The sequence below is a fragment of the Pituophis catenifer genome, unplaced genomic scaffold (assembly GCF_029215685.1).
Source record: "Pituophis catenifer annectens isolate HBS135680 unplaced genomic scaffold, rPitCat1.0.hap2 SCAF_2, whole genome shotgun sequence".
Lineage (NCBI taxonomy): Eukaryota > Metazoa > Chordata > Lepidosauria > Squamata > Colubridae > Pituophis > Pituophis catenifer.
In genome coordinates this window covers 114,892,239-114,919,107 of record NW_027256882.1, presented here as the reverse complement: position 1 = coordinate 114,919,107, position 26,869 = coordinate 114,892,239, and the positions used below count along the sequence as shown (strand labels likewise).

General features: G+C 37.2%; 1 protein-coding gene across 1 annotated transcript in view; it reads right to left on the bottom strand.

Moving 5' to 3' along the window:
- SLIT3 (slit guidance ligand 3) overlaps positions 1-26,869 on the bottom strand; it is a 502,670-nt gene that overhangs the window by 199,559 nt on the left and 276,242 nt on the right. Inside the window, exon 6 of the mRNA XM_070934106.1 lies at positions 541-612. Coding sequence (XP_070790207.1) covers positions 541-612 — 72 coding nt within the window. The remainder of the gene's footprint in view (positions 1-540; positions 613-26,869) is intronic.

Genomic DNA, 26,869 nt, shown 5'->3' with positions numbered 1-26,869 from the left:
GATGTTTAAACAGAGGTATGAAGTTGGTAATATGCTCATAGTCTTCACAATAGGATGTTCTCCTAGCTATTGTGCTGCACTTCCATGTCTTTCTCTATGTTGGGCAATTATGCTCTCTCCTAAGTCAACTGTAAACTGCCTCCAATATTGTGCCAGTCAAACCTGTTAGCCATCCTTTGCTAAGATTTTAGGTTTTAGTGTACAAAACACCAGGTCCTACAGAATCATTGCATCCCATCTGTTCAACATAAAAAGCAGCATAGCTTTTCATCTCTGCTCTTTAGGACCATAAGAACCCAAATCTTCTTTTATGGTTTAATTAACAATAACCTCAATACAGTGGGTGACAAATTTATGTTTGCTGGCTGTGCACTTTAGCCAGAAGGCGGAAGGGGGGGGGAGGAATGAGGGTGACCCAGAGAAAAAAACACAAAAATAAAAGCATTGCAACGCATGCACACACAAACATGCATGGCTGTGCGTGTGCATGCACGCGCACACACGTCCACACACCCAGAGACAAGGAGAAAGTCAACTCACAGAATCTCCAAGTCACGGAGGGCTCGGAAAGCTCCATCTTCAATGCAGCTGATCTGATTGTTGTCCAGTTGCCTGCAGGAAGGAAGGAAGGAAGGGAAAGGATGAAGGCTTGCCTGGTAGCCACGCTGCCTTGGAGCACCATGTCCTCAGCTTCCCTGTCACCAAGGTGTCCCTCCACCCCTCTGCAGTCTTTGCTTGTCACCGGGCGAAAGCTTGCTGGTAGCTTGCCACGCTGCTCTGTCTCTTCTCACTGACTCTCTAAAAGAGCTGCATACTACAGCACACTGAAGCCTGTCAGGTCTCAGTAAATATTAATTGTGCTTTTCCCCCCCTCTAAGGCAGAAGGGAATAATTTCATTACATTAGGACATCCAATCCATTATGAGCTTTTACCGTCATGTCACTGAAACAATTTCATTAAGCTAAAGGCCTGTAAATCATTGGAGGTCACTGTGCTGCCCCCGTGACCTCCCAGAATGCTGCTTTTCTCCTTTTACTGGAAGTTGTAGTTCTCCATCCTAAGAGTACTAAATCTCAAGCCTTTATCTGCCCAGGAGGTCCCAGGGTGCACAGGGAATATACCCATTCCAAATTAGCCTCGGCTAATCTAATTGTATAGTCTTTTTATTATTACAAGCATCAAATGTCTGTGGTGGTTCGATGCTCACTTGCATTGTTGCTGGCCCCATCTGGAAGGCCTCACTATTGACACATTTCTAACCAGCATGAGCAGGAGAGATCTAATCATCAAATCAAATGTCAGGATAGACACACTCGGAGCTAATCAGTTACCTTGGGCATAACGGAGTAGACCTGTTCAAATATAAGCAAGACCAAATAAGGGAAGAAAAGGGGAGCACTCAAATCACTCCTTTCAGAATCAGACCAGTTTTTTTTTTTGTTTTTTTTTGGTACACAAAAGAACGCAGCAATTGGCCCTAGATTTACACCAAGCCCAGCCATTTCTGATTACAGATGTGCATTGCCCATTCATAATAATTCATTTATTATACTGACTTTTCATGAATCGCTTTGGGGCATATTTGACTGAAAAAATAATCTTATTGAGAAACAGTATATTTTTAAAACACTGCATTTTATTCCTATAGCCATTTTTATTGCTTTAATTTGCTTAGGCCTATTTTCTTGTATGATTTGTGGTGTCAAAACCCAATACCCACCCCTCCCTTGGGAAATAAATGCATAAATGTATTCCCAGTTACACACTTCAGGTACTGCTGAAGTTAAAAGTGCTAAATATGCTGTTTTTATAATCAGACACGCAATAAAATGTTGCAGTATGGAGCGTGGTTGCTCAAGATTGTGCCAATGATGCAATTTCTCTGCGCACACTTTTGACTGTTTCTTCATGGATGCTGTCATTTTGGCTATATAAGAATCGATGCATGGAGAATGACTTCCACCCTTAGTATACTGTATATGACTACAGTGCCGCTGGAATACTTTGAACTCATTGGAGTCAAAAAGCTTGAATATGTGTATGAAATAAACATAATTAGATCTTATTACCCAAATTAACTATTTTGTATAAAATAAGGTTCTAATAATGTAAACCAGATCATACATGATGCAGGCTGAAAAACCTAGAGTTAATTATTAAACAGTTGTAAACTTTATATCAGAATACACCGAGTTTTCAAAATAATAGAATATGCTTAAAGTTCATTCAAATCAGATCATACCATTTTTGGAACGCACAGGTGCAACTGAGGGCTCTTAATTGGTTGTGAGTTAAAGACAGGTAAAAATACCTAAGAACACCCAAAAGTGATCTTTTATACATCCTTAGGAATTCTAACAAAATCAAACCACTGTTGAAGGGACAATATTGGGGGATCAGGTAGTTACAGAGATAAATTTAGACAACTTTTAAAATGCCCAAACTTCACTGCTGGCAATGGAATTGCTAACACATATTACAAATCCTGGTGAAATCATTATTTCCATTTTTCCACCTTTGGTGGTAAAGTTTTTGGAATATATTATTGCGATAAATGAGAATAATATGGCTCAGTGATGTCTCAGTGATGTCTGTTAATTAAATAACCTTCTGTAGCCAGAAATCTTGATTTTTTTTAAATTTATATTTGTAATGCAGTTTTAATCTTGCCATTGCTTGGAGCCCACTCTTCACCATGTATTGAAGTTTGCTGATAGCTCTTCTCAGCCTTGTGAAGCTAAACACTTAATAACTCATGACTGATTTCACAATCCTCCTTATACAATAAAGGCAATTTAGCAATATACCTGGGAGTGTGCAAGAGCTCCTGAAATACAAAAGCAAAACCTTGGACTTTAGTGCTGCTTGCACGTGAGCTGCTTTTGTTTTTCCAGGCTGTTTTTGTTATTTTCTTGATAAGCAATTGATGCTCAGTGCTCCTATGTTTAATAACACAGGCACTCTTTATACTTACAAGATTATATCAGTATGTAATGCAGCAGGGGTAGAATGTATATTTTAGCAGGAGGGAATGCCATAAGTTACAAGCATAGTGATTTGACTGGGTAAAGCAGGAATTTACACACGCCATTTTGCTACTTTATGTGAGGGCACTGGACTGTATTGTGGGAGTATCATTTTTAAAATAACTAGATTATTCACACTTTTATAGTTTAACAATCATAGAAAGAAAACAAGGTGCCAAGTGTAAACAGACAAATCGTTCTTCTGTGCCTATCATCAAATAAAAAGAAATGGATTTATGACCCTAAAATATCATAAGGATCTTTGGGTCACTCTCCCTCCCTGAATCTATGAAGACAGATATTGCAGAACTAGTTCCATGGCATTACTTTCCCTCCACTGAAAATTAACAATAACATCACTAGACTGAAATATACATAATACAGTTACACAAGAAAATATTAATGTACAGAAATATATCCAGATCTATACAGATATTGCATCTGCCATGTACCCTTCCACAACAACTACATCCTGATATGGTAATTATTTCTGAAGATAGACAAAATGCTCAAAATAATATATTCTTTCAACAAGGTACATCAGAGGAAAAAATATTTATAGGAAGCATGATTTTATAATATTGGAGAATATGTAACTGACAACAATATTCTTCATTAGAGGAAATAAAGCAATGAATAGCCTCATTTTTTTTTCTCAGTTTATTTTTAAAGGCTGAAGACTAAGAGGCTACAATATTATCTTGACTTTTGACTTAACGTATATAAGAATATTTAGTTGAACCTAAACATGAACGTATGAAAATCAATGTTCAACCCACCCAGCTGAATGTATAGATGCAGCTTGTGTTAAAGGATCAATACACAGTATTCTCCCAGGAGAATGCTTAATGAAATTTAAGGCATGCAAGTTTAGAAACTGTATTTGAAGCAAAAACCTACCCATACACCAGCTGCTCTAAGATTATTTTTAAAAATACATGTATGATGCCATACAGTTAAGTTTTTACTTTTGAATTAAGCACAGTTCTTTAAGGATCTTTGTGTCACCTTGGAATCAGTTCTGGTTATCCTTTGTTGAAGATGACAGAAGAGAAACAAATTGCATCATTTTCTTTTTAGTGTGTCTATGAGAGACCAGAAAATTTTATCTTTTTTTTTTTTTGGGTAGCACAGTAGTTTTTGGCATTTTGTTTCCCTACTGGTAGAAGACTTGCCTCAACTTCCTATAATAACCCATTGCTTGCTCCACCCAACATCCTAATACATCTGCTTTGCTCTCTAGATATTGAGATTAGTAGCCATAAAAACAATCCTCTTTCTAAAAGACTAGGGAGTGGAAATTGAAATCCTTGCCACGCAAGGAAAATGTGAAAAGGCAGTTTGCTCAAGGACAGGAAACTCTGTGTTCAGCTTTTTCAACACAAAGGGCACGAACAACAGAGAGAAAGCATTTTCTGTATGCCCTGCTTCTAAACAGATCATCTAGGCTGATTACATTTTTCATCCAGTTCTTCATAAGAGCAGTTTCATACTATGAAAAAGAAAACGCTGGACTAAGTGGACCCTTGCTCTGATACAGCAGATATATTTCAACATTCTTTAATGATAGCTAGCTTGAAGCTGAATCACAAACAGCTGGAGATGCTCTGAGTGTTTTCTCCTTGCTTTGTTTTATTCCATGGGTGTCAAACTTGCGCATCACATTGCCATCACATGACATATCACAACGTTTTTCCCCTTCGTAAAGCTGGGTGGGTGTGGCCTGCATGTGACACATCCAGCCCCTGGGCCGCCAGTTTGAAACCCCTGCAGTTTATTCTGTTCTCATTGACTCATCCAGGATTCATCATCCTGGAGTAGTTAAATAGTGATGTAACCAAAGAATAGGTTCCAAAATGGAGTAATAGAAGGTCAAGATAATGGGCACAAGATTGGGATAGAAGAGGGGAGAGGGAAATTCTTTCAAATCTATTTCATTCTGTTCCTTATTTTCCTTTCCAGGTTTCCTAGTGCAGAGGAAACAGATAGAATAACAGAGACAATTAGAATTGGATAGAAAGAGGAAGAACTGTGTTTTAATGATTAAAAAAATCTGCTTTCTAGGAAGATGATGTCAGATTCCCTAGTCTCTTGAGATAAAGATGAGAAATTAGAGAGCTTACACCAGTCAATGGATGGACTCATGTCCTATGAGCCCCATGCTTTAGCAGGGTAACCATGGCATCCCTTTTTATTCTTTGAAATTGGAAAGAAAAATAGCCATGTTTCCATGACTTGAGGGAAAAGGTAATCTTCCATTACCATCGATCCATTAGTTCAACAACTGCTTGAAATTACTATCTTTATGATCACATTATTGCAAATCAGGTGCTTGGCAATCAGCATTGATTTACAACTGCAGCAACCCACAGTGATGGGATCATCATTTCTGATCTTCTCAGCCAACAAGCAAAATCAATGGGAAAGCCAGCAGAAGTTACAAGTTGTGGTCACGTGATGTTGCCCTTAACCTGCAATGGTTCATTTACTGATTGCAGCTGGAACCGATAAATTGCTGTTGTAAGTAAGATGTAGTCACATGATTCCTCCTCCTTTTGCAACTATGTCGCTTAGCAATGGAATCACTAGTCCAATTGTGGGTGGTAAATCAAGACTACCTGTATTACCTCATTTTCCAATGTGGCATGTCATAACCTGTCAGCAATGATCCACTATGGTCATCAGACTATATGCAAAAGAATTCATAGCTATAAATCTGACACTTCAAATAGTAATTTCCAATAAAGAGTGGGTGGGGGCATTTTAATTCCTCCATATTATCTGTCACTGATCTCAAGGAGGTCATTGCTGAAAAAAAAAGTGGTTGACTTTTTGAGTTAAAATTCACTAAAACATTTAATAACATTTATCAGAAATTAATCAAAGACTAAAGCTTATCATATTAAAAAATTATCAATGCAAGAATCTTTAGATCACATGCAACTATAGTTTTTCTTTGTAGTTATTCATACTCTCACTTTTTCATACACATTCTCCCTTCTTTTCTCTCCCCCCAACCACAAATATGTATGTATGCATATATTATTTTCTCAGCACTTTAAACAGTGTATCTGATGCCTTCACAATAATAAATTTTATACGTAAGAATTTAAACTATCGTTACAACAGACTAAATCCGGCTACTCTTGTTAAAAAACATTACAGATGATATATCTTAGGTCATTAAAACTTTGAAGAAAGAAAATCTGCCAGGAAGTATACAACAAAATTGAGGGGTAAAATCCCTTATGTTTGGAAATATAAACTCTAAAAAGAAGCCAAAGCAAATAACACATCCAATATTCTCTCAGTATTATTAATACTATCATTTTTTTTAAAAAAAACATTAACCTGTATGTCTTAGTATTTATTTATTATTTTTATTATTTTCAAGTGTGTGTGTGTGTGTGTGTGTGTGTGTGTGTGTGTGTGTGTGTGTGTAGTACACTGAGAAGGCTTTTCAGTGCTCGGATAATAAATAATAATAAAATAGGAAAAAAGACTTAAAATATTGATATTACTAATGCCAAGCATTGCATCAACAGTTGGCATAAATAGGCATAATTGAAGGTGTGAAGTAGTGAGTTACCACTAATGATAATATTGATATGCCACCAGCTAATCTCTAAGTAAAACAGCTAAACAGGGTTAAATCATTCTGGTTCTGATAAATATATAGAAGAAAAACAAAAACATTTTCCTGCAAAATATGAAAATTATTTTATGGGAAGCTAATGTACCCTGAATATATGTCAATACACTGCATGTGCTTGCCAATTGGTGGGATGTGGGATTGCAAGATAATGACTAAATTAGACATCCTATTTGTACAGAATAGCATGTTTATGTTTGGAATAAAGTGAATTTTGCATAAGCATAAACTGAATTTTGGATACATTTGCCAGACTGGTCAAAATGTGCCAAGCAATGTTCCCAACTTTAGCAATGCATGTATTTAATACTTAAGAGCATTAAATTAATTAATTAAGGAAAGGAAAACATAGTCTGTGAAACTAAGAGGAAAGATCTAGTAGAACTGAATGAAAGTAAACTGATCCAGTCACAAAGGACACAAATATTGGTCTGTCCTTTGAAAAAGAATATTCATCTAACACTTTTACCTTGGTTCTCATAAATAATATTAATAATAATGGTTGAATTATTGGTCTTTGTTCAGTTTAATGGCAAGAAGTCTGACACTACCAAATTTTACTGCTGAAATCTGGATAACCATTAGACAACTATGTGGGGAAAATTTGCTGTTATCCCTTTGCTCTTATCCACATTTTTGTAATTGGGGTGGGATTCAGCTGGTTCTGACTGGTTCGCACGTACCGGTAACTCCGGTATCAATCAGATGGGTCCACCCGCCGGCCCCTGCGCTATAACCTACCTATATTTCTTTTGTTTTAAGCCCAGCTGATAGGTGCAGCAGAGTGGATTGCCATGCGTCAGCTGTTTTACTCACTCTGGATTCAGTAGAAGGAAACTTTCGATCATAATGAACATGCACGGAAGCGTGAGTTTGTGTGAAGCGCGCACACAGCAAACCGGTTGTTACAACTGGTAAATCCTATCACTGATAGTAATCCTAAGTAATATTGGGTATGTTTGCTCAGATTGTTCACAGATTGTGCACAAGAGTTTCATGTCTGACTGGAGCACCAACAAAGCTTAGGGAATCATTGATGCCTTCATTTCTGGGAAAAATAAAAACAACAACAAAAAAAAGCAACAATGGATGTTTGGGTGGTTCAATAAGTAAACATTGCCTCCTCCTGTCAGGACATTTCTGTGAGGACATTTCTTACTCAGTGAGCAGAATAGCATTCACAGTGTGGCCCACACACAGATCCTATCTCCACCATTCCAGAGACACCTTTTTCTAATTTGCACAAATATTAGTTACTAGTTGCCCTAGTATTCCAAATGTGCTATTTACCCATTCATCCATCAAACTAACAATGAACTTTTTTAAAAAAGTTTGCCTTTCTAACAATATGTCCCATTAAAAAAGGCATGAATTAAAAGCAGTAAAAATAATTAGAGTACTATCTTGCAGAATCCATACAAAGAATTAAAATTTAAAACTGAAGTCCTAAGAGAGAAAAAGAGTATTTGCTTGGTGCCCAAAAAATAACAAAGTATTTTCCATAGTGGCATTTTTATTCCAAAGTTGGATGGGATACTATTGAGAAGACATGCTTCTGAGAAGGCACTTGAATGCTTCAAGTACTTCAAATTCCTATTTGTGGATTTTTTTTTCTTCAAGCATTTATCTATTTCAAGTCTAATGAAAGTGAATAAAATTTAAATCTCACTCCTTACATATTAACAACTGAACAAAGTAGGTTGTACCTAATTTTAAAATTGAAGTTAGTTAGATTTTCACAAAGCGTTATATTTCAACAGTATATAGAATTCCAACATGTTGCCTAGTTCTGGCTGAACCACTTTTTTTCCCCTTCTTGTCATCAAGGTTAGACTTACAAATGAGGCAGATTTTAAGGAAATAGTTAAATTATCTCTGCATATGTCATACTTCCCCACAGAACAAAGTTTTCTATTGCAGCAAATTAGGTAGTTGTTAAATAAAACTATCAAGTTCAAAAATGAAGAGTAGGATGTTTGTGCATGAGTATGGAGAGGCAGGAAAATCCTCGGGTACTCAAATCAGAATTGCTTAGATAAAAACATTACAGAAAAATAATAATGACAAAGGACAATATCCTAGATGAGCTTCGAATCCAAATTCCACTAAGCATGTGGAGCTTACTGCTAAATAAAAAGGCTACATATAGAACTATAACCAGCATATACTCGTATTAAAAAAAAATCCCATTTTCTCTTCTTTTTCATTCTATCATTTCTTCCAAAGATTTCCCAAATCTTTCAGGATGTTTGGGACTGAATATTGAAAGAGACAGAAGCTGGAGAATCCAATAGTGAATGTTCTATACCTCGGCAATTGTATTTCCTCTTAAAATAAGGGTAGGGAGAAAAAGTATATTGTGGTATTATCACCAAAGAGAGGTTGCTATAAATTAACACATTCCTTGGTTTGAATTTTGCCTCTATAAAGTATTCACAAGATAGATTTAATAAAATCATTCCCTGTCAGGCACCTTCTCTCATCTGCAGTATGGTAACGTTCCCTATGGGATTTTTGTGTGTACAACATAATATATCAGAAATACTTTTACATTCTAAAATGCAATATAAACCTTAAATGTTAATTTTATTAAGCAGAGGGGTTCATAATTAGTTTACCACAAAAATTCCTCAGAGTCTTTTTCTTTTTCCTACAGTCTTTGTAGATTTTAAATTCACTGTTTAATTTCAGTTATTATTTTGGATTTAAAGTACTTTATTAATAAATATTATGTGGTACTATTCTATAGATAAAACCATTTGACCTATACCCATTGCTATTCCTGTTTGTTAAAAACCAGTGGCTCTTATTTCAAGAGTTATCTCTTGTCAGAATGGAAGGTAAAAATTGAGTTGTTAAGAAATATATAAATACAGTAAAAGTAGGGATTGCAGCATTAGCATCACTGGTTTCAAAGAACAAATAATTTTCCAGGCCTAATAAATATATTTTAGGGAGAAAATAATCAATGGATTATATGTTTGATTAATTGTTTAAAGTGTATATTAATTTTTGATTAATGTCACATTTTGATTCCCAAATGTTAACTATTTAAATAACAGTGGTGTACACTATAATAGAATTTCAAATATTGAGGATTGTCTATTTATAAGCAACTCTCAGCAAATCAAAGGAAATTGCAGACAAATGCAATTATTTATCCAGTACAATGTTTAAAGCTATTTGATACTGAACAAATAATTTTTTATATATATATATATTTATACCAGTAAGTATTCATACAGTTGAAATTTAGGCTTTCTAGCACTGATACTTTATTTATTAACTCACTTTCAGAGAGCAAGGCTAGTCTTTTTCCTCCTGCCTCATAGGTCATTTTCTTGGTAGCTTTGTAAGGCAATTTATTTGGGTTAATAACAATTCACTCTAGTTTAAGGACTGCTAATTCTTGCCTTAGCAACATTACCCCTTATCTCCACTAACTTCAGAATTTTAACATGGGATAATACCATGCTAATTTCTTGCATTTTGATGTATAAACTAAGTTTTATTTTCATTTATGAGAGATTAAATACTTCTAAGAAATTAAATAAAGACATATTGCTAGATCTTTTCACCAATAAGACATATTTTCCACAAAGCTGTGGAGTAAGGATTTATGAAGCTTTATGGTAAATCTCTATAAAATCATACTAGGATTCAAATGCAATATTTTAAAACAAGGCTTCCATATTCAGTTGATCTGTCTTTGCTTCTTCTTGTTCCATATATTTAAAAACATTGTGACACACAGAAATTACACAGGTATCTCTTTCCCCCCTCATTGAGATAAAACAGTAGGTAAGATGTAGAATCTATAATAGTTGTGCTCCCTTGTGAAAGCAAACATAAAAGAAAGAAGTAACCACTGTTTTCTCAGCATGGAAGAAAAAACTATATCTATGGATTGCTGCATTTTTTCAGAACTCGTGCTATTTTTATTTCTTCTCCCTTCAGGAATATAGGTATACTAACTCCATTCAACTAATTATATTATGACTCAACTTGAATAAGAACTAAGAAGAGAAACTAAACTGAATGACAAAGAGATAAATAGCTAAATTATAGCAGAAATATGAATGATATATTACTACACTCTTATTGAAAAAGAATTCATTAAAAAAAACCTTCAGAGAATTAAGATTAATAGAGCCAATGAATCTTCATATCTTCCACGTTAGCCAAGATACCCTGGTAACTTGTTCTTTCAACTTCTGTCTTCTAAATTCTGGTTTGTATCCCCACATCAGCAGCAGAAGGAATAGGTATTGGCTTTCCCTGCTAAAATTGCTGCTTTAAATCCAACTTCCTAAACAGTTTCCTGTTAATTAAAGTAAGAACAAGTTGTTTTTAATTGCATTGTTGTGCTGCACATTTCACCCCCAATCAAAACTATAGTTTTCCATAGCAGACCTTCAGAGAAATAAAATACCTGCATTAAACTGCTAGATGCATAGAAGGACTGGCTCTTTCAACTTTAAAATCTATGGGGAAGAAGGGATTACATCAAGTATAGCTGGTTACTTTCTATGTGACCTACAGGACTATGCAAAAATGGAAACACAGGCATATTGTTTTCATGGAACTCTGCCCCAGATTGCAAGCTCAGCAGTTATGTGATGAAATATTTGCAAGAATAGTAAGATGTGTGTATATTTAAATGTGAGGATCCTAACACATGCATATATGAGGAGTCCTTGGTGCTCTCTGAGCTTGGTTGTTTTCTTGCAGACATTTCATTACCCAAACTAGACAACATCAGTGCTGGTTACACCCAGTTTTGAGTAATGAAACGTCTGCAGGAAAAAACCAAGATCTGGCAGCATTAAGGACCCCTCATTTCAACCCTGAGCTACACTATTCCCCTTTATTGGTACATACATATATCTTTTTAGTGCAACAGTGATTTTGAATGTGAAAAAGGCTTCTTTGGAAAAACAGTTTCATATTAGTATTAAGAAAATGAATTTAAATGTTATAGTAATCTCATATTTGAAGCCTTCTTTCCTTCTTCTTTCCTCCCTCATCCCACAAACTTTCAATTTCTGGATTTTTACACTGTTCTCATTTTATTGTGTTTAATATCTAACGTAATGAACATTGCATAACAAATGACATAAATGGCTATCATAGCACATATCAATTGGTGAAAAATGAATATTTCCCTAATTTATTTGTTGTTTTTCACTTCTAGAGAGGGGAGGGAAAAAAAAAGGACAAGAGAATTTATTTGAGGAATATTCAGCAGGGCTTTTCTGAAAGTAGCATGAAAGTTTGCCCACGTTTTCACCTTTGGGAGAAAATCCAAAAAGTTATAAATTCATTGCTGTCAATCTCCTCCCTTCTCCTGTTCTCCGTGTCTATAAATATTTAGATCCTCTGACCATTGGGATTAAGAACACAATCCTTACGTACAAAATGGCCTTTTGCACAGCTCTCTCTATCACAAACTCACACAAAGATACTCACAATAACAAGAGTGTTTTAAGAAAACAAGCTCTGAGAACATTTTGGTATGCAGTCATTGCTTATACTGTAATAATATCCACTAACACTTTGAAATATATTTTTAAATTGGATGTGCTGCTCCAAAATGTATATTATTACATGAGGTAAGTTTAAAAAAAAAGTATTTCCAGTAGAGGAGAATATATGCCTCCCGGGGTTGAATTGTGAGTTCTTTGGTGGTCTCTGAGTTTGGTTGTTTGCTTGCAAAGTTTTCATTACCTGACTAGATAAGATCTTCCATGCTAGTGAGTTTGGGGTTTACTTTGCTCCCTGTTTATATACAGTAGCTTGCCCTCTACATAATATACTAACCAACCTCAGTGCTTCTTCCCTCATTTCTGTCAGTCTATCCAGTCATAATTTTCTTGCTACACAGCTACCAAGCTTTGCAGCATCCTTTTTATCAATTTCTTGGAACATAAACTCTCAGTTCCATTGGACTAATTATCCCAGGTTGTGGGTTGGAATGGAACAGCCTGTGAATAACAACAATCCCCAAATAATGGCTTGTTTATCTGTGCAAATCCTAAATTGAGAATTAAATATCCGCATGAGTATATTGAGAACACTGAGCTTTCTCCCAGAAATGAGTGCTGATAAAAGAAATAAAGAGAAAATAGGTGTCCAACTAACTATACAACTTTGACAATTTTGATAGATTTTGGGGGTGGCTAGAGAGTAGGTAGCCAATTTAGAGTAATAGATGAAGGTATCAGTCTAGAAGGAGTTGCACTCCTACCTTAGGCACAAAGCCATCTGGATGACCTTGAGCCTGTTAGCCTCAGTTGCAGGAAGAAGGCAATGGCAAGCCAAAAGTATTTCCAAGAAAACAGCAAGATAGACTTCAAAGCAAGTGCATTGGCACACACACAGATAGAGCACATTAAAACTTTAGATGACAGAACAGAAATCTGGGTTAAGTCAAGGCAATAAAACATCTAACCTTGGTACAGATCAGAAGGAAAATTTCCTCTCCCTAAGATACTTGAAAGCTCCACAGTAGAGGTCAGTCAATCAATAGGATTAGCCCAAGGGACAAGATGTGGGCTGCCATACAAAGTCATGCAGGGTGAAGCCAACAATCTTCATGCCACAATCCTCCATCCATTGTGCACAAATTTTTGCCTTAATAGGTATATAGAGTCTACTGAATCCTCTAAATTAGTTAGAGGATTAGTTAGTCGCGAAGTCATGTCCGACCCATTGTGACCAGTGGTGGGATTCAGCCAGTTTGCACCACTTCAGGAAAACCGGTTGTTAACTTTCTGAGCAGTTTGGTGAACTGGCTGTTTGAAGAAATCATTAGGGCAGAGAACCAGTTGTTAAATTATTTGAATCCCACCACTGATTGCAACCCTATGGACAACTTTCCTCCAGGCCTTCCTGTCCTCTACCATTCCCCGGAGTCCATTTAAGCACACACCGACTACTTCAGTGACTCCATCCAGCCACCTCATTCTCTGTTGTCCCATTCTTCTTTTGCCCTCAATCTTTCCCAGCATTAGGTTCTTCTCCAGTGAACCTTTCCTTCTCATTAGGTGGCCAAAGTATTTGAGTTTCATCTTCAGGATCTGGCCTTCTAAAGAGCAGTCAAGGTTGATCTCCTTTAGGACTGACCAGTTTGATCACCTTGCAGTCCAAGGGACTCTAAATTAGCAGTCCCCAACCTTTTGTGCACCAGGGATCAATTCCGTGGAGAGAGGTGTTTCCATGAACCAGAGCGGGCATGGTTTCATGTGCTGCCCGCATCCTGAAGATGGGGCTTGGCTTTTTAGACCGGTGCCATGGACCGGTGCCAGTCCACAGTCCCGGGGTTGGGGACCCCTGCTCTAAATGATACGATCATCGAGTCTCACAACTGTAAGCACTTTAAACAACAGGCACAATATCAGGGTTAACATTGTTAACATGAAGCTGGTTTTTTTTTCTTTTTCTTTTGTACTTTTTCAGTTGCACTGTCTCTGATATAATTTTTTCACAATTAATTAATTAATTAATTAAATGTATATGCCATCCATCTCACTATCAAGCAACTCTGGGCTATCAAAGTATGACTCCATAAGGCAGATTTAACTTATTCTAAATCTGAAGTGATTTCATACCAATAAAATTTGAGAAAGCAGCTCAGGTGATCCATATGACAAGAAAAACTGTAAATTTAAAAATTAATGCCCTTGGTGACAAGTCATCTTGCTTCTGTAAGCAAAATATTTCATTACTAAGTACTTCCTTTTTAAATGAATCTAAGGCAATATGCCAACTAGTTAAGAACTTTCAGTTACTATAAATCAAATATTATTAAGCTATTATTGGTAAATACTTGCATTAGCCACCTGAAAAACTTAACAATTCTACATAATTTTCAGTACACCAGTACATTTCATTATTAATTCAAAGAAAGAGAAAACCCTTAGCCATATGTAATAAAAATATTAACAGTTTGTTTGTTTATTGGATTTCTATGTCCCTCATGTCACTAATTCAGCAACTCTGCAGAGCTTACAATATAATAAAAGTTTAAAAATATAAAAACAATTACAATAGAATAAAAAGTTAAAAATTAAAATTAAAAACACGGATGATAGGCAGCCTGAGAGTTAGAATCTTCTCTATCCTATCAATCACCCTTAATGTACTGGACCCCTATCAAGGTTCCAGGCCAAGCAGCAGAGCCAAGTTTTTAGGCTCTTCTGAAAGGCCAGAAATATGGGAGCAGATTTCACCTCTGACGGATAGTTACACCTCCCCCAATTCAAAGCAACAAAGGTGAACTTCTGTAAGTGTTTTTTTTTTTAATTTGCTGACTTTCCAAATACAGTGGTATCTTGATACTTACCAACTGCTTTGAAACTCATTGAATGCAATGAGTGATATGAAAATTTTATCCCGGTACTCATCATTTGTTTGGTACTCAATGCAAAAGCTAGAACTTGTCAGTGTCAGCTGCCTTGTGACTCAGTACATTATTCCTTATGGGAAATATCTGTTTGGTACTCATTGCGCTTCCTGGAACCAATTAACAATGAGTACTGAGATACCACTGTGCAGTACTCAATGAAAGAACCTGCATGGATTGAAATGACTCCCCATTACAGAAGTTAACCTTCAAGCATGGCAACCATATTTGTCCTTGCAATACATCCATACCCAGTAGATATAGTCATTATTTCTGAAGCCAATACTTAATTATGGCTACAAATGCAACTCAAACTCTTTTTAAAAAATGTGACAGATCATATCCAACTTTGTTTTTTTCTCTTACAATTCATCATTTCTAAACATGCTTTATGCATGTAGATGCCTTTAGTCACAAGCGCATTCCTACATGACTGAGTAGCCTATATTTTTTTTAAAAAAAAAACATGTATCTGGAGAATTTACATTAAAAATATAAGAAAAACAGAGAGGGAAATAATTGTGTCTGTGTCTTTGTGTGCGGGAAGGGGAGGGTTAATGAGTTACAATTTTTAGCTTCTATCAAATAAAGGCCAATTTCTAATGAAAGGAAGTTCTGTAATTGGCTCTCCTGATATTACTAAAGTTTTTCCCAGCTTCCTAAACTGTCTTTAGCTTTAGGTTGCACTTATTCAGTGATGAAAATTGTCCCTCCCCAATAGGTAATGATGCAAAGGAAAAAGTCTAAAGATAGTTTTGTTTTACCAAGATGATAACATCTTGGTTTCATAAAAATGGACCAGCAGGAAAAAGTATCAAAAGTCTACCAGCTTAGGCATTTTTTTCATGAGGCAATCCTCTCTTAAAACATTGATTTTTGAGCTATAAAAGTATCCTGGCAGACTTTATGGTGGATAACATTCCATCATATATAACGTTTATTTTTTTTGACTGTTGGATGTCAAGGCTAACTTATTTTCTTATGGAATTTGACAACAGAAGTGTTCTTCTGCATTGAATCAAAGATCATCTAGGCCAGGGCTGTCAAACTCAATTTCATTGAGGGCCGCATCAAGGTTGTGTTTGATCTCAGGGAGCCGAGGTGAAGGGGCCAGGTTGGGTGTGGCCAGCTTGACATCACTCCTGTCAGGGGCATCTGTGGTGGCCCGAGCGCTCTGCCAGTGAAAACAGGCTCCCAAGCTCCCATTTTCGGCTGCCACGGCCTCCTGCAACCCTCTGCCAGTGAAAACGGAGCTGGGGGGGCATGCATGGCTCTTGTGAGCTCTGTTTTTGGCTGGGACAGCCTCCTGCAACCCTTTGCCAGTGAAAACGGAGCTTGGGAGGGCCTTGTGCAGTTCTCGCGAGCTCTGTTTTCACTGGCAGAGGCACCACAGGCCAGTGCTTTGCTGTTTCCAGGGTGGCCCAATGGGCCAGATCTAAGTACCCCGCGGGCCGGATCTGGGCCCTGGGCCTTGAGTTTGACACCCCTGATTTAGGCAATACTCATTATCTCAGTGAAGAATCATATGTCTACAACTCTACGAGAAGACCTTTAGCAGGATCTGAGCACCCAAGAATCCTTCCACAACTATTCCACAGGAATGCACACAAACACACATACATATCATATCTAATCTCAATATCCCCCCCATCTCTTTCTATCTCTGAGATTAGTAGAAATGTTACATCTCTGCCATCCAGAGATTTAATAGATTTATCAACTGCAGTTCAAAAGCCTTGAAAGGTGGAATTCTCTTCAGTCCAATTAAAGTAATGAATTTCATATTTTATCTGTGTGGTCCATGAAGAAATACCTTTTCATCTGATATCAAATTGTTTATATTTTACAATTATATTCACCTTTCTCTAACAACTGAAGGTGGTATATATGATTCTCTCCCATTTTCACCTTACAACATTTTGTGAAGTAGGCTAGGCTGAACAATAGTGATTATTCCAGAAACATCCAGGGGACTTTATAAGCTGAGTCAAAGTTGAAGCTGAGTTCTCCCAGTTTTAATTAAACATTTTAACACTACAGTATATTTGCTCCCATCATTACATTTCATTGGATAAATGGTATTCAAGCATGAAGATATTAAGAGAAACCTTTTACCAATTTTTTACTCTATGCATCTTCATCTACCATTGTCCCTATTTATATATTTTAAGAAATGATTTTGTGTGATTTCAATGAAATATTACAAATGGACTTCAATAACTCATAAGATGTTAAGATTTTATAGGATGTGGCCGGGGGTGGGGGTGGGGAGGACATTTTTTGGAATTAGAAGGGCCTTGCTTCTGTGGGTACTGCTGTCTCTTGTGCTAGTGTGTACTTACTGATCCCCCACTTTTAATATCTGTATCTGCTAAATCAAACCACATAATCTTTGCTAGTAAATTAGAAAGTAGTACTTTCCCAGTTCAAAATAACTCTGCCAAGTTGAAATGGGAAGCATAGATCTGCTGGGTGCTTATTGTATCCCTGTTTACCATGCTGGTTTTGAGATAGTGCAAATACATATGCACAGGAATACTGATGTGCGTTCCTACACTTATCCTGTGTCAGTTTTGATAGATAAGGAAAATATATATATATATAGCTAGAATGGAAAAAAGCAATAGTTAAATTATTATTCTTGCCATACGTTTACCAAAAATATATCACAAAATGAAAATATTGCTAAAATAAGTAATGTCTATAGAAAAGGGATGCTGAACTCGGACCAATATTGCTGAGAAGTCTGCCTTTGCCATTTGAACAGTTCAAACTGGCATATATCTGCAACATCCTGCTAAATGATATTTATGGCCTTTCATGATTGGTTCAGTCTCTGATAAAATTATATGTGTTGTGCTGTTTTGGCCAAAACACTACATCTTGATCCTTCCTTTTGCAGTCCCCAGAGAACAGAGTAACTCAGTACAAAAGGTTTGCATTAAATGTAATGAAACAGATGACAAAATCAATAAACTAGGATCTATGGGGCTATCATAAAAATGATGTAAACCTAGAGTTCACAATGGTTATAGAGCTATTTAAAATTGTAATTAAAACCAGCACAATTTTTTTCCAGGATAAAAGCTTCTCTGACAGCCCCAAATATATGCTACAGGAAATCTTTAACAAATATATTCAAAGTTAGCATGAAGTCAGCATAAATTAGTCAAGGATAACCTCTACATGTACACTTTTCTATTTAAAGGAAGTTAAAAGTGAAAATGTTGACTTTACATTGGATTCTTGAATTATACTGCCCTCAGATTAACAATGTCACACAGGAAAGGATACTGAGCATCCGGTCCAGCCCAAATTAATGTCATCATTCATTTGAATCAACTGCTATCAAGGAGCTTTTGCTTAATATCAGTGGCAATCAATTCTGCTAATGATTAATTGTTAGCTATTCAAATATTTCAAAACTAGGAGGTACTGAGGTAAGATTCATTAGTGTGGGAAAGTTAGGGCCAACTAAATCAAAACAGCAAGAAAAGGATCTCCTAGACCTTATAGAAATAGACTTTACAGCATATCCTATCCATGTCAGAATTTATGACTGTATTTTCTGCTGCTGCTGCTTTTTTCGTTTCGTTTTGTTGTTGTTAACTAGTTTTGGTGCCAAACTTGCAAGATACTGTTAATGTAATTTTACAATAAAGTAGAATTAGCTCATCTGGTTGTGTTTTCTGTCTGGTCTATCTCATAAGAATGACAAAATCTTGCAATCTAAAAGTAGTTCTTTCCCCCCTCCCTCACCTTTATAGCCCCAAATCTAGGAAGAGTCTTATTTGAAACTCTTGCCCTGTCCAAATTCCTGCTGCTGGTCAAATTACATTTCATCTGACTGATCCCTTAGTTGTGTCTTCTTGCTCAGTCTCCAAGCTCATTCCCCACATACCATTGCAGTATACATACAGCTGATAAAAAAGAATATTAACATTTTCTAGCTATCCATTACAATAGATCTTCTTAGGATGAAGCACTATTCTTACAAGTTATCTTAATAAAAATATTCTAAGAGAAATATGTTTAAATTACCCTTTTTCAAATCACCTTTCTATTCAAAATTATTTCCTATTAATTTCAGAACTAAAACTTTATCTTCTGACTGTTTACTTATAAAATGGGTGAGAATAATCAGTGTGATTGGTCCCCCCAAAACAGGTGTGAGAAATAAGATGTCTTAGATGTGCATCCCTGGTCCAGATAGCAAATTCCTTATCTAGGAAGGCTGGGTACCAAATCATAGCAACTGCTAAATAGATTAAGAAGGATATGGATGTAAATACGAAGGACGACCCTCAAGTTTACCAAGCCAATAAACAATAAGGCAACTCATACACCCAGCTTGGAAATAAGGAAATGAAGGGAATCCAACATGCTTCTTTGCCAGCAAGGACTATGGCTGAGCAGAAGAGAGGGAGAAATAGATAGAGAGGAAAGGGATATAGAAAAAAAAGGGAGGGGAACAGAGAAAGAGGAAGCATACATTAATAACCAGGCAAACTACTCAAAGCATGGTAGAGGATCAGAAGTATGCTTGCTTCAATTTTAGATATGCACAGAAAAGTAATACATAAATAACAAATGGAAAGGTATTGGCAGTATAGGCAAGGGCATTGCTGGATGTTCAGTGTAATAATCAAAAAGTCCATAAAGCAAAAGGAGAGAGATGTAAGCAGAATAAAAGGGCATCAAACATGAATAATATACACACGTAAGTTTGGGTACCATCTTGGTGTGAGACAAGAGGTGCAAATTAAGACATAGTGGCCACTCTTGCAGCACTCTGCTGAGCAAAGTAATTTCCAATGGTTAGAACTAAGATAATGTGTTGAAGGCAGGCATTTCAGAACAAGAAGTATGAGATAGAGATCCTATGTAGGATGATGCACATTAGTGTCCTAGGGGTTGAATGGTAGGACCACAGCACCACCTTCTGGACAGGGTTTGGCAAGAAGGAACTGAATTTCGGTAAACATTGCCCCTAAGGTCCAATCCTGCCACATAGTCCGATATCACTGTCAAAATAATAAATAGTTATAAATAAGTATTATTAAAAGTAACTACAGGACTTTCCTGGATAACTAGAAGGACACACTTTCCCAGTCATTTTCTAACAAAGATCATGCAATCAAAGTTACCCAAGTAGTCTTCATTTAATATCTCAGTTATAAATCAACCTGAAAAGGGATTTTTTTTTTAGATGCAGATAATAGCTATCATTTATTTGCACTCTTTTAAGATCTATATGCTAAAATAATTCCAAGGCCAAACAAAGATTCATTCTACCTGCCCCAACCATAGAGTCTAAATAATAATCACATTGCAAACTCAAGCTATTTCTGTCCTGTACTCATAATGGCTTGGTTTTAAGATGGCTTAAGAAAAAAATCACTCATTGACAGCAGCTTATAAGGTACGGGTAGTCTTCAATTTACAACCACAACCGAGCCCAGAATTTCTATTGCTAAAGGAGACATTTTAAAGTGAATTTTTCCCCATTTTATGACCTTTCCTGGCACAGTTGTTAAGTGAATCACTGCAGTTAAGTTAGTAATTTATGTTAAGGTGGGAAGTGACTCTGGCTTCCCCATTGACTTTTCATGTCTGAAAGTGGCAAAGATGATCACCTGGGACACTGTAACCATATGAGTCAGTTGCCAAGCATCTGAATTTTGATCACGTGACCATGGAGATGTTGGAATGGTTGTAACTGTGAAAAGCAGTCATGAGCCACTTTTTTCAGTGCTGTTGTAACTTTGAACAGTCACTAAATAATGAACTCTTATAGGTTAAGAACTACCTGTATTTAGTCTATACAGCAGGCTACTACATCTAACATTGGACATAATACCAGCTGCTGTGCCCTCTAATCTTTCCATCCATCCAATCTTTCCATCCATCAATCACGCTACTTCTTGTGGACACGTGCTCACGAAGTTAAATTAAAAATATAGATCTAAAATTAAATCATCAAAATGTACACACATACAGACATAACAATCAGATTCACAATAATATTTCTCACCTGTTGAATGTGCCACCCTTATCATCAAGAGAGGAAAATTAGTGAAAACTGAAGGAATCAAGGTAGCAAAATGCCCTATGGAAATAACATCAAGAGTCAGGATGAAGAACATCACTGCACATATCTGGGCATCCTTTGGGTTGACAACATCAAGCACACTGAAGTCAAGAAGAAAGTTGGAAGTGAACACATCAAGAGAGTGAAGAAGATCTTAAAGTCCAAACTCAGTGGAAACAATATCATCAAGGTAATTAACACCTGGGAAACTCCAGTCATTAGATTCACAGCTGCAACTGTGGATTGGATTCAAGCAGAGCTAAAAGCCAGGATAGGAAGACAAAAAAATGACATTGACAAACTACCTACCAAGGAGAATAGGTGGGCATGGAATACTGAAAGTACACCAGGCTTGCATTTTATACCGCTATTCTATGTTTATATTTTCCAGATTACTAATTTTAATTTCTTATAGTTGTGTAGCCTGAGGAAGCCTGCTGGCATATGGTCTCTTAGACAAAATTGTTTTTATGTGTACTTTTATTAATTATTCTGGCATTGTCAATTGTTTTAAATATTTGAATACCAATTCTGTTATGCTATATTGGTGCTACTTACCTATATAAGTACGTAGTACATCATTAAAGATTACTGAATACCAGAAATACCAAATAAAGAAAAGAGATACGGCCAGGCAAAATATTACACAAAAATGACCAGTCCCCCCCAAAAAATTAGCAGACAAAGCAGATAATAACAAGACCAGGCAGTGACTAAGAGCAGGAAAGTTGAAAAAAGAGACAGAGGGGATAATTTTGGCTGCATAAAACCAAGTCTTAAGAACAAATGGTACAAGGACAAAATTGAGAAGGCAGCAATGGACAGTAAATGTCATCTCTGTCAAGAAGCTGAAGAAACAGTGGACTACCTAGTTAGTTGCTGCAAGATGATCATACAGACTGACTACATACAATGGCATGACCAAGTAGCAACTTAGTCTATTGGACTATCTGCAAGAAATACATTTGCCTGCAAACAACAACCACAAAGTGGATAAAGTGTTAGAATAATAATAATAATAATAATAATAATAATAATAATAATAATAATAATAATAATAATTATTATTATTATTATTATTATTATTATTATTATTATTATTATTATTATTTTATTTCTATACCGCCCTTCTCCCGAAGGACTCAGGGCGGTGTACAGCCAATTTAAAAACACAAGACACAACAATAATTAAAAATTAAAATAATTAAATAGATTTGGCCGATTTAAAACCCCAAAAATTAAAATACCCCAATTTAAAATTATTATATTGACAGCCCTGCCTGGCGGAACAACAGGGTCTTCAGTGCGCAGCGGAACACCCGGAGGTCGGAGATCTTACGTATTTCCGGGGGCAGTTCATTCCACAGGTTTGGGGTTCCCACAGAGAAGGCCCTCCCCCTGGGTGTCGCCAGCTGACATAACTTGGCTGATGGCACCCTGAGGAGACCCTCTCTGTGGGAACGGACTGGTTGGTGGGAGGCTATTGGTGGCAGAAGACGGTCTCGAAGGTACCCGGGTCCTGTGCCATGGAGCACTTTTAAGGTGGTAACCAATACCTTGAATCGCACCCGGAAGACCACTGGGAGCCAGTGCAGCTCGCGCAGGAGGGGTGTCACGCGGGCACAACGAGGTGCGCCCATAACCACCCGCGCGGCCGCATTCTGGACCAGCTAGAGCCTCCGAGTGCTCTTCAAGGGGAGCCCTATGTAGAGAGCATTACAATAGTCCAGCCGGGAGGTGACAAGGGCATGAGTGACCGTGCACAAGGCGTCCCGGTCCAGAAAGGGCTGCAACTGGCGGATCAGGCGAACCTGATAAAAGGCCCCCCTGGCCACAGCCGTCATATGCTCTTCTAAAGACAGCCGTGCATCCAGGAGGACACCCAGATTGCGAGCCCTCTCTGTGGGGGGCAAAGATTCATCCCCAATAGTCAGCGATGGCACCTGCTGACTATATCGGGACGCCGGTAGCCACAGCCACTCGGTCTTGGAAGGGTTGAGTCTGAGCCTGTTCCTCCCCATCCAGACCCGCACGGCCTCCAGGCAGCGAGACATCACATCAAGGGCATCGTTGGGGTGGTCTGGGGTGGAGATGTACAGCTGAGTATCATCAGCGTACAGGTGACACTTCACTCCAAAACCACGGATGATTTCACCTAGCGGCTTCACATAAATGTTGAACAGAAGAGGCGAGAGGACCGACCCTTGTGGCACTAAAGTGCTAAAGTGCTAAAGTGCTAAAAAGCTAAAGTGCTCTGGGACTTTAGAATTTAAACGGACAAGCATTGGCCACATAACACCCCATACTTAACAATTGTTGATAAAAAGACAAAAAAGTCTAAATGGTGGACATGGCAGGACCTGGAGATAGCAGAATAGAAGAGAAAGAACTGGGGGGGGGATGTCACCAAATACAAAGAACTGCAAACAGAAGTTGAATGATTGTGGCAAAGTAAAACAAACATAATGCCAATAGATGCCTTGAGCGCAACTCAAAAACATCTGGAGCACCATTTGAACATTATTGGCATTGACAAAATCACCATCAGTCAATTCCAACTGACAGCTTTACTTGGAACAATTTACATCACGCAACAATACATTTAACGCCATCAAAAACAATATCTGCCAATCCCAGGTTCTTGGAAAGGACTCAATTGGTGGACAAAAATGCCAAATCCAGTTTAAACATGTGGCTGAGCATGTGACCAACTATAAAAATAATAATAAAAATTCTTTCTTCCTGGTCAGATGGATTCTAATCTCTTCTAGAATTACTTTTGCTCCTAATCGTATATGATTCAAGTGCCATAACATTTGCCCTGTGAACAAACAGTTGCTGGTTTAAAACCTGGTAAAACAATTTCTCTCTCTACATGTGTTTTAACTGCTATTTGTATTTTGCCTCAGCTTTAAAAAATCCAGCAGTGTGCCATTTCCTTATTTTTCTAGCCATTGAAGTAAAATGTTTTCATGCTCAGCAGGGTGGAATCCAGATTGGATAAAACTTTTTTACTCAGGTGACTAATTATTGGACAAATGATGAAGTAATGCACCATTGGAAGTATTTAAAAAATAAAAACCCCAAGGACAAATAGGTAGCTCGAAGAAAGAAACACAATGACAATAATTTAGGAAATCATTGTTCCGCTGAGTTTTGAAGTAACAAGTTCAATTTTACCAACCAATGTTGTAACCATTATGCTATTTTAGTACTGCTGGTAAACATCTCTGTATAAGACATCATAAACCACAGTAATCATTGAATCAATTGAAGGAGTGTTCTTGCAAAATAGCCAATGAACTGCTGAGATTAGTTTGTAACAAAAGAAATTTCAACAGCCAGTATAGACAGCAGCATTCAAAAATCCCAGCAGGAAAACACACATGGAGATCTCATTTGCAGGGGAAGGGGGTGAATGTACAACTATATCATCCATTCCTGCTCTCCAAAATGGATGTTACTCATTCTGATGTTAAGGCAACGGGGCAATAGGAAAGAGCTTAAGGTAAACAAGTTCCTTCCGCAAATACTATGTAAATTGCTTAGAATGAGCACCATTATTTCATCTCCCCTCCACTTCCCAGTACTTTAGTGATGGTTGCAGGGTGGAGATGCAATAGCAGTTTGTCCATTCATTGCAAATGAAATAGAGGCAAAGAAGTAAGCTGTTCATCACTGGCTACATTGCCATCACTGGCTCCACTGCCCCAATGAGCCTTAATTCATGCATGATCTGTTTTTGTTCCATTTTTCTCATTTGCACTTCAAATGTCATTTTGATGTTACCTGGTTCTCAATAAAACAAAAAGGAGATATTAGTTCTGAAAGAGAAAGCAGATCTCCCGAGCAAAACTGTTAATCAGCCAGGTGTGCCTTTAATTCCAAAGATTAAATCCATTTGGTATCTGGTGGAAACCATTTATTTGTTCTTCTACTATTCTCTCAAGCTGGCCATACAAATTACAACTTTGTCACACAGAGCATCCATATAATCAGATCACCAGCTCCATGCAGTGTGGAATAGTAGCAGTGCAAATACACTACTACATATGGGGGGGGGGGGAACCCAGACAAGTAATGGCTATCATGGCAGAAATGGAATTCCTGAAACACTTCTGACTGTATTAGTAAGCATAGAGGTAGACATTTTCCAGGAGAAGAGACCTAGAATAATCCAACTCCTTGCCTGGAAATGAAATTACTAGGCAGCAGGATCTTTATAATATTCTAACCACTTAAGTGGAACAACATGAACTCAATAGTTCAGATGGTTAGGCAGATAATCTCTTTTGTAAGATGGAATTTATTTCGGTTATCAAGAGACAAAATATGGAAGAATACAGAAAACTTTATTAAACTTGGGATCATCCACGTTTGAACAAAAACTTAGTTTAGAACTTCTTATAAAGTATTTAATATCTGGATAGCGATCAACTTAATTGGAAAGTCATGTCAAAATGATCCATTCATTTGCAAACATGAGTAGTGAAAGTAGTCATGCCATAATGAACAGGAAGATACTCCATTTTAGACCTGCACAATTGTGTGAGAGATGGGCCAGGAATACATGAGAAAGGAAACCAAGCAATCAATAGCCAAATTTCCTATTCTTATAGATTGTGCTATAAAAGACCACTATCTGAAAATAATGCTCCAGAGAACAGAATAAAACAACATGTTCCAACGTTTCCCTTCCAAAATACGGAAAAATGTAACAATGCCCAGATTTTAGCTAAATGAAAATTGGTGCTTAGAGTTGAATAATTTGTTTTATGCAGTAACATAAAAAGAGAGGGGAAATGCCACTTCATTTATTCTTTATTCAGCTTTCTCTCCAACAACATACCCTAGCTCTTCCAATTGGGTTTTATTTTAATACATTCACCAATGAATAAATTGATGGTTGGCATGTAGAAACCAGTCATGAGACTAGTCATCAGCACATAGGCCTTTCCCCCCATCCCATGGAATGCTTGGGCCTTTCCACTGCCCCATCACTCTCCCAAAAGGCTTGGCCTTCTCCCTAATAAATGTTCTACTTAGTTTTTCTTTCCATGAAGCTGCTGACAAGTGGACCCAGCCAATGCAAGGCACAGATATTGTAAACAGCTAGCCAATATAATATTTCCCAAAGATAGAGAGAGCCTCAGAATATCTTAAGAACAATGTTTCTGAGACTCATTCTATCCTTTGGAAACATCATGGGGGCTGGCACTCATCTTGTGATGTTCTGAGACTCTTTCTACTTTCGAAACATTGTGAGGGCTAGCAACTTGTCTTGTGGTGTTTCTGAAGGAAGAAAGAGCATCAAAACATCAAAAGACCGGGTGCCATTAATTATGAAAGCTGCCAGGGGTCATTGAATTTGAGGATCATATGATGATGGCTGACTGCCACAGCATGACGGTGGCCCAGAATACCAACTGTGCAGCAGTGAAATAGAAAAAAAAAATCTAAATTTCTTTTTCTTGGGAATAATAGGTCTTGGCATTCTGGCCCAAGGTCACCCAGTTGGTTTTGTGCCTAAGATGAGACCAGAATTCATAACCTGCCAGTTTCTAGCTTTATCAACTAAAACAAGCTGGAACTGGACTCACTTGATACTGTCTACTATATTACAATTTTCAGATATCTGATATCTGAAAGAAATCTTATCTGATGAAATATATATATTTTAAATAAATGAGAATTC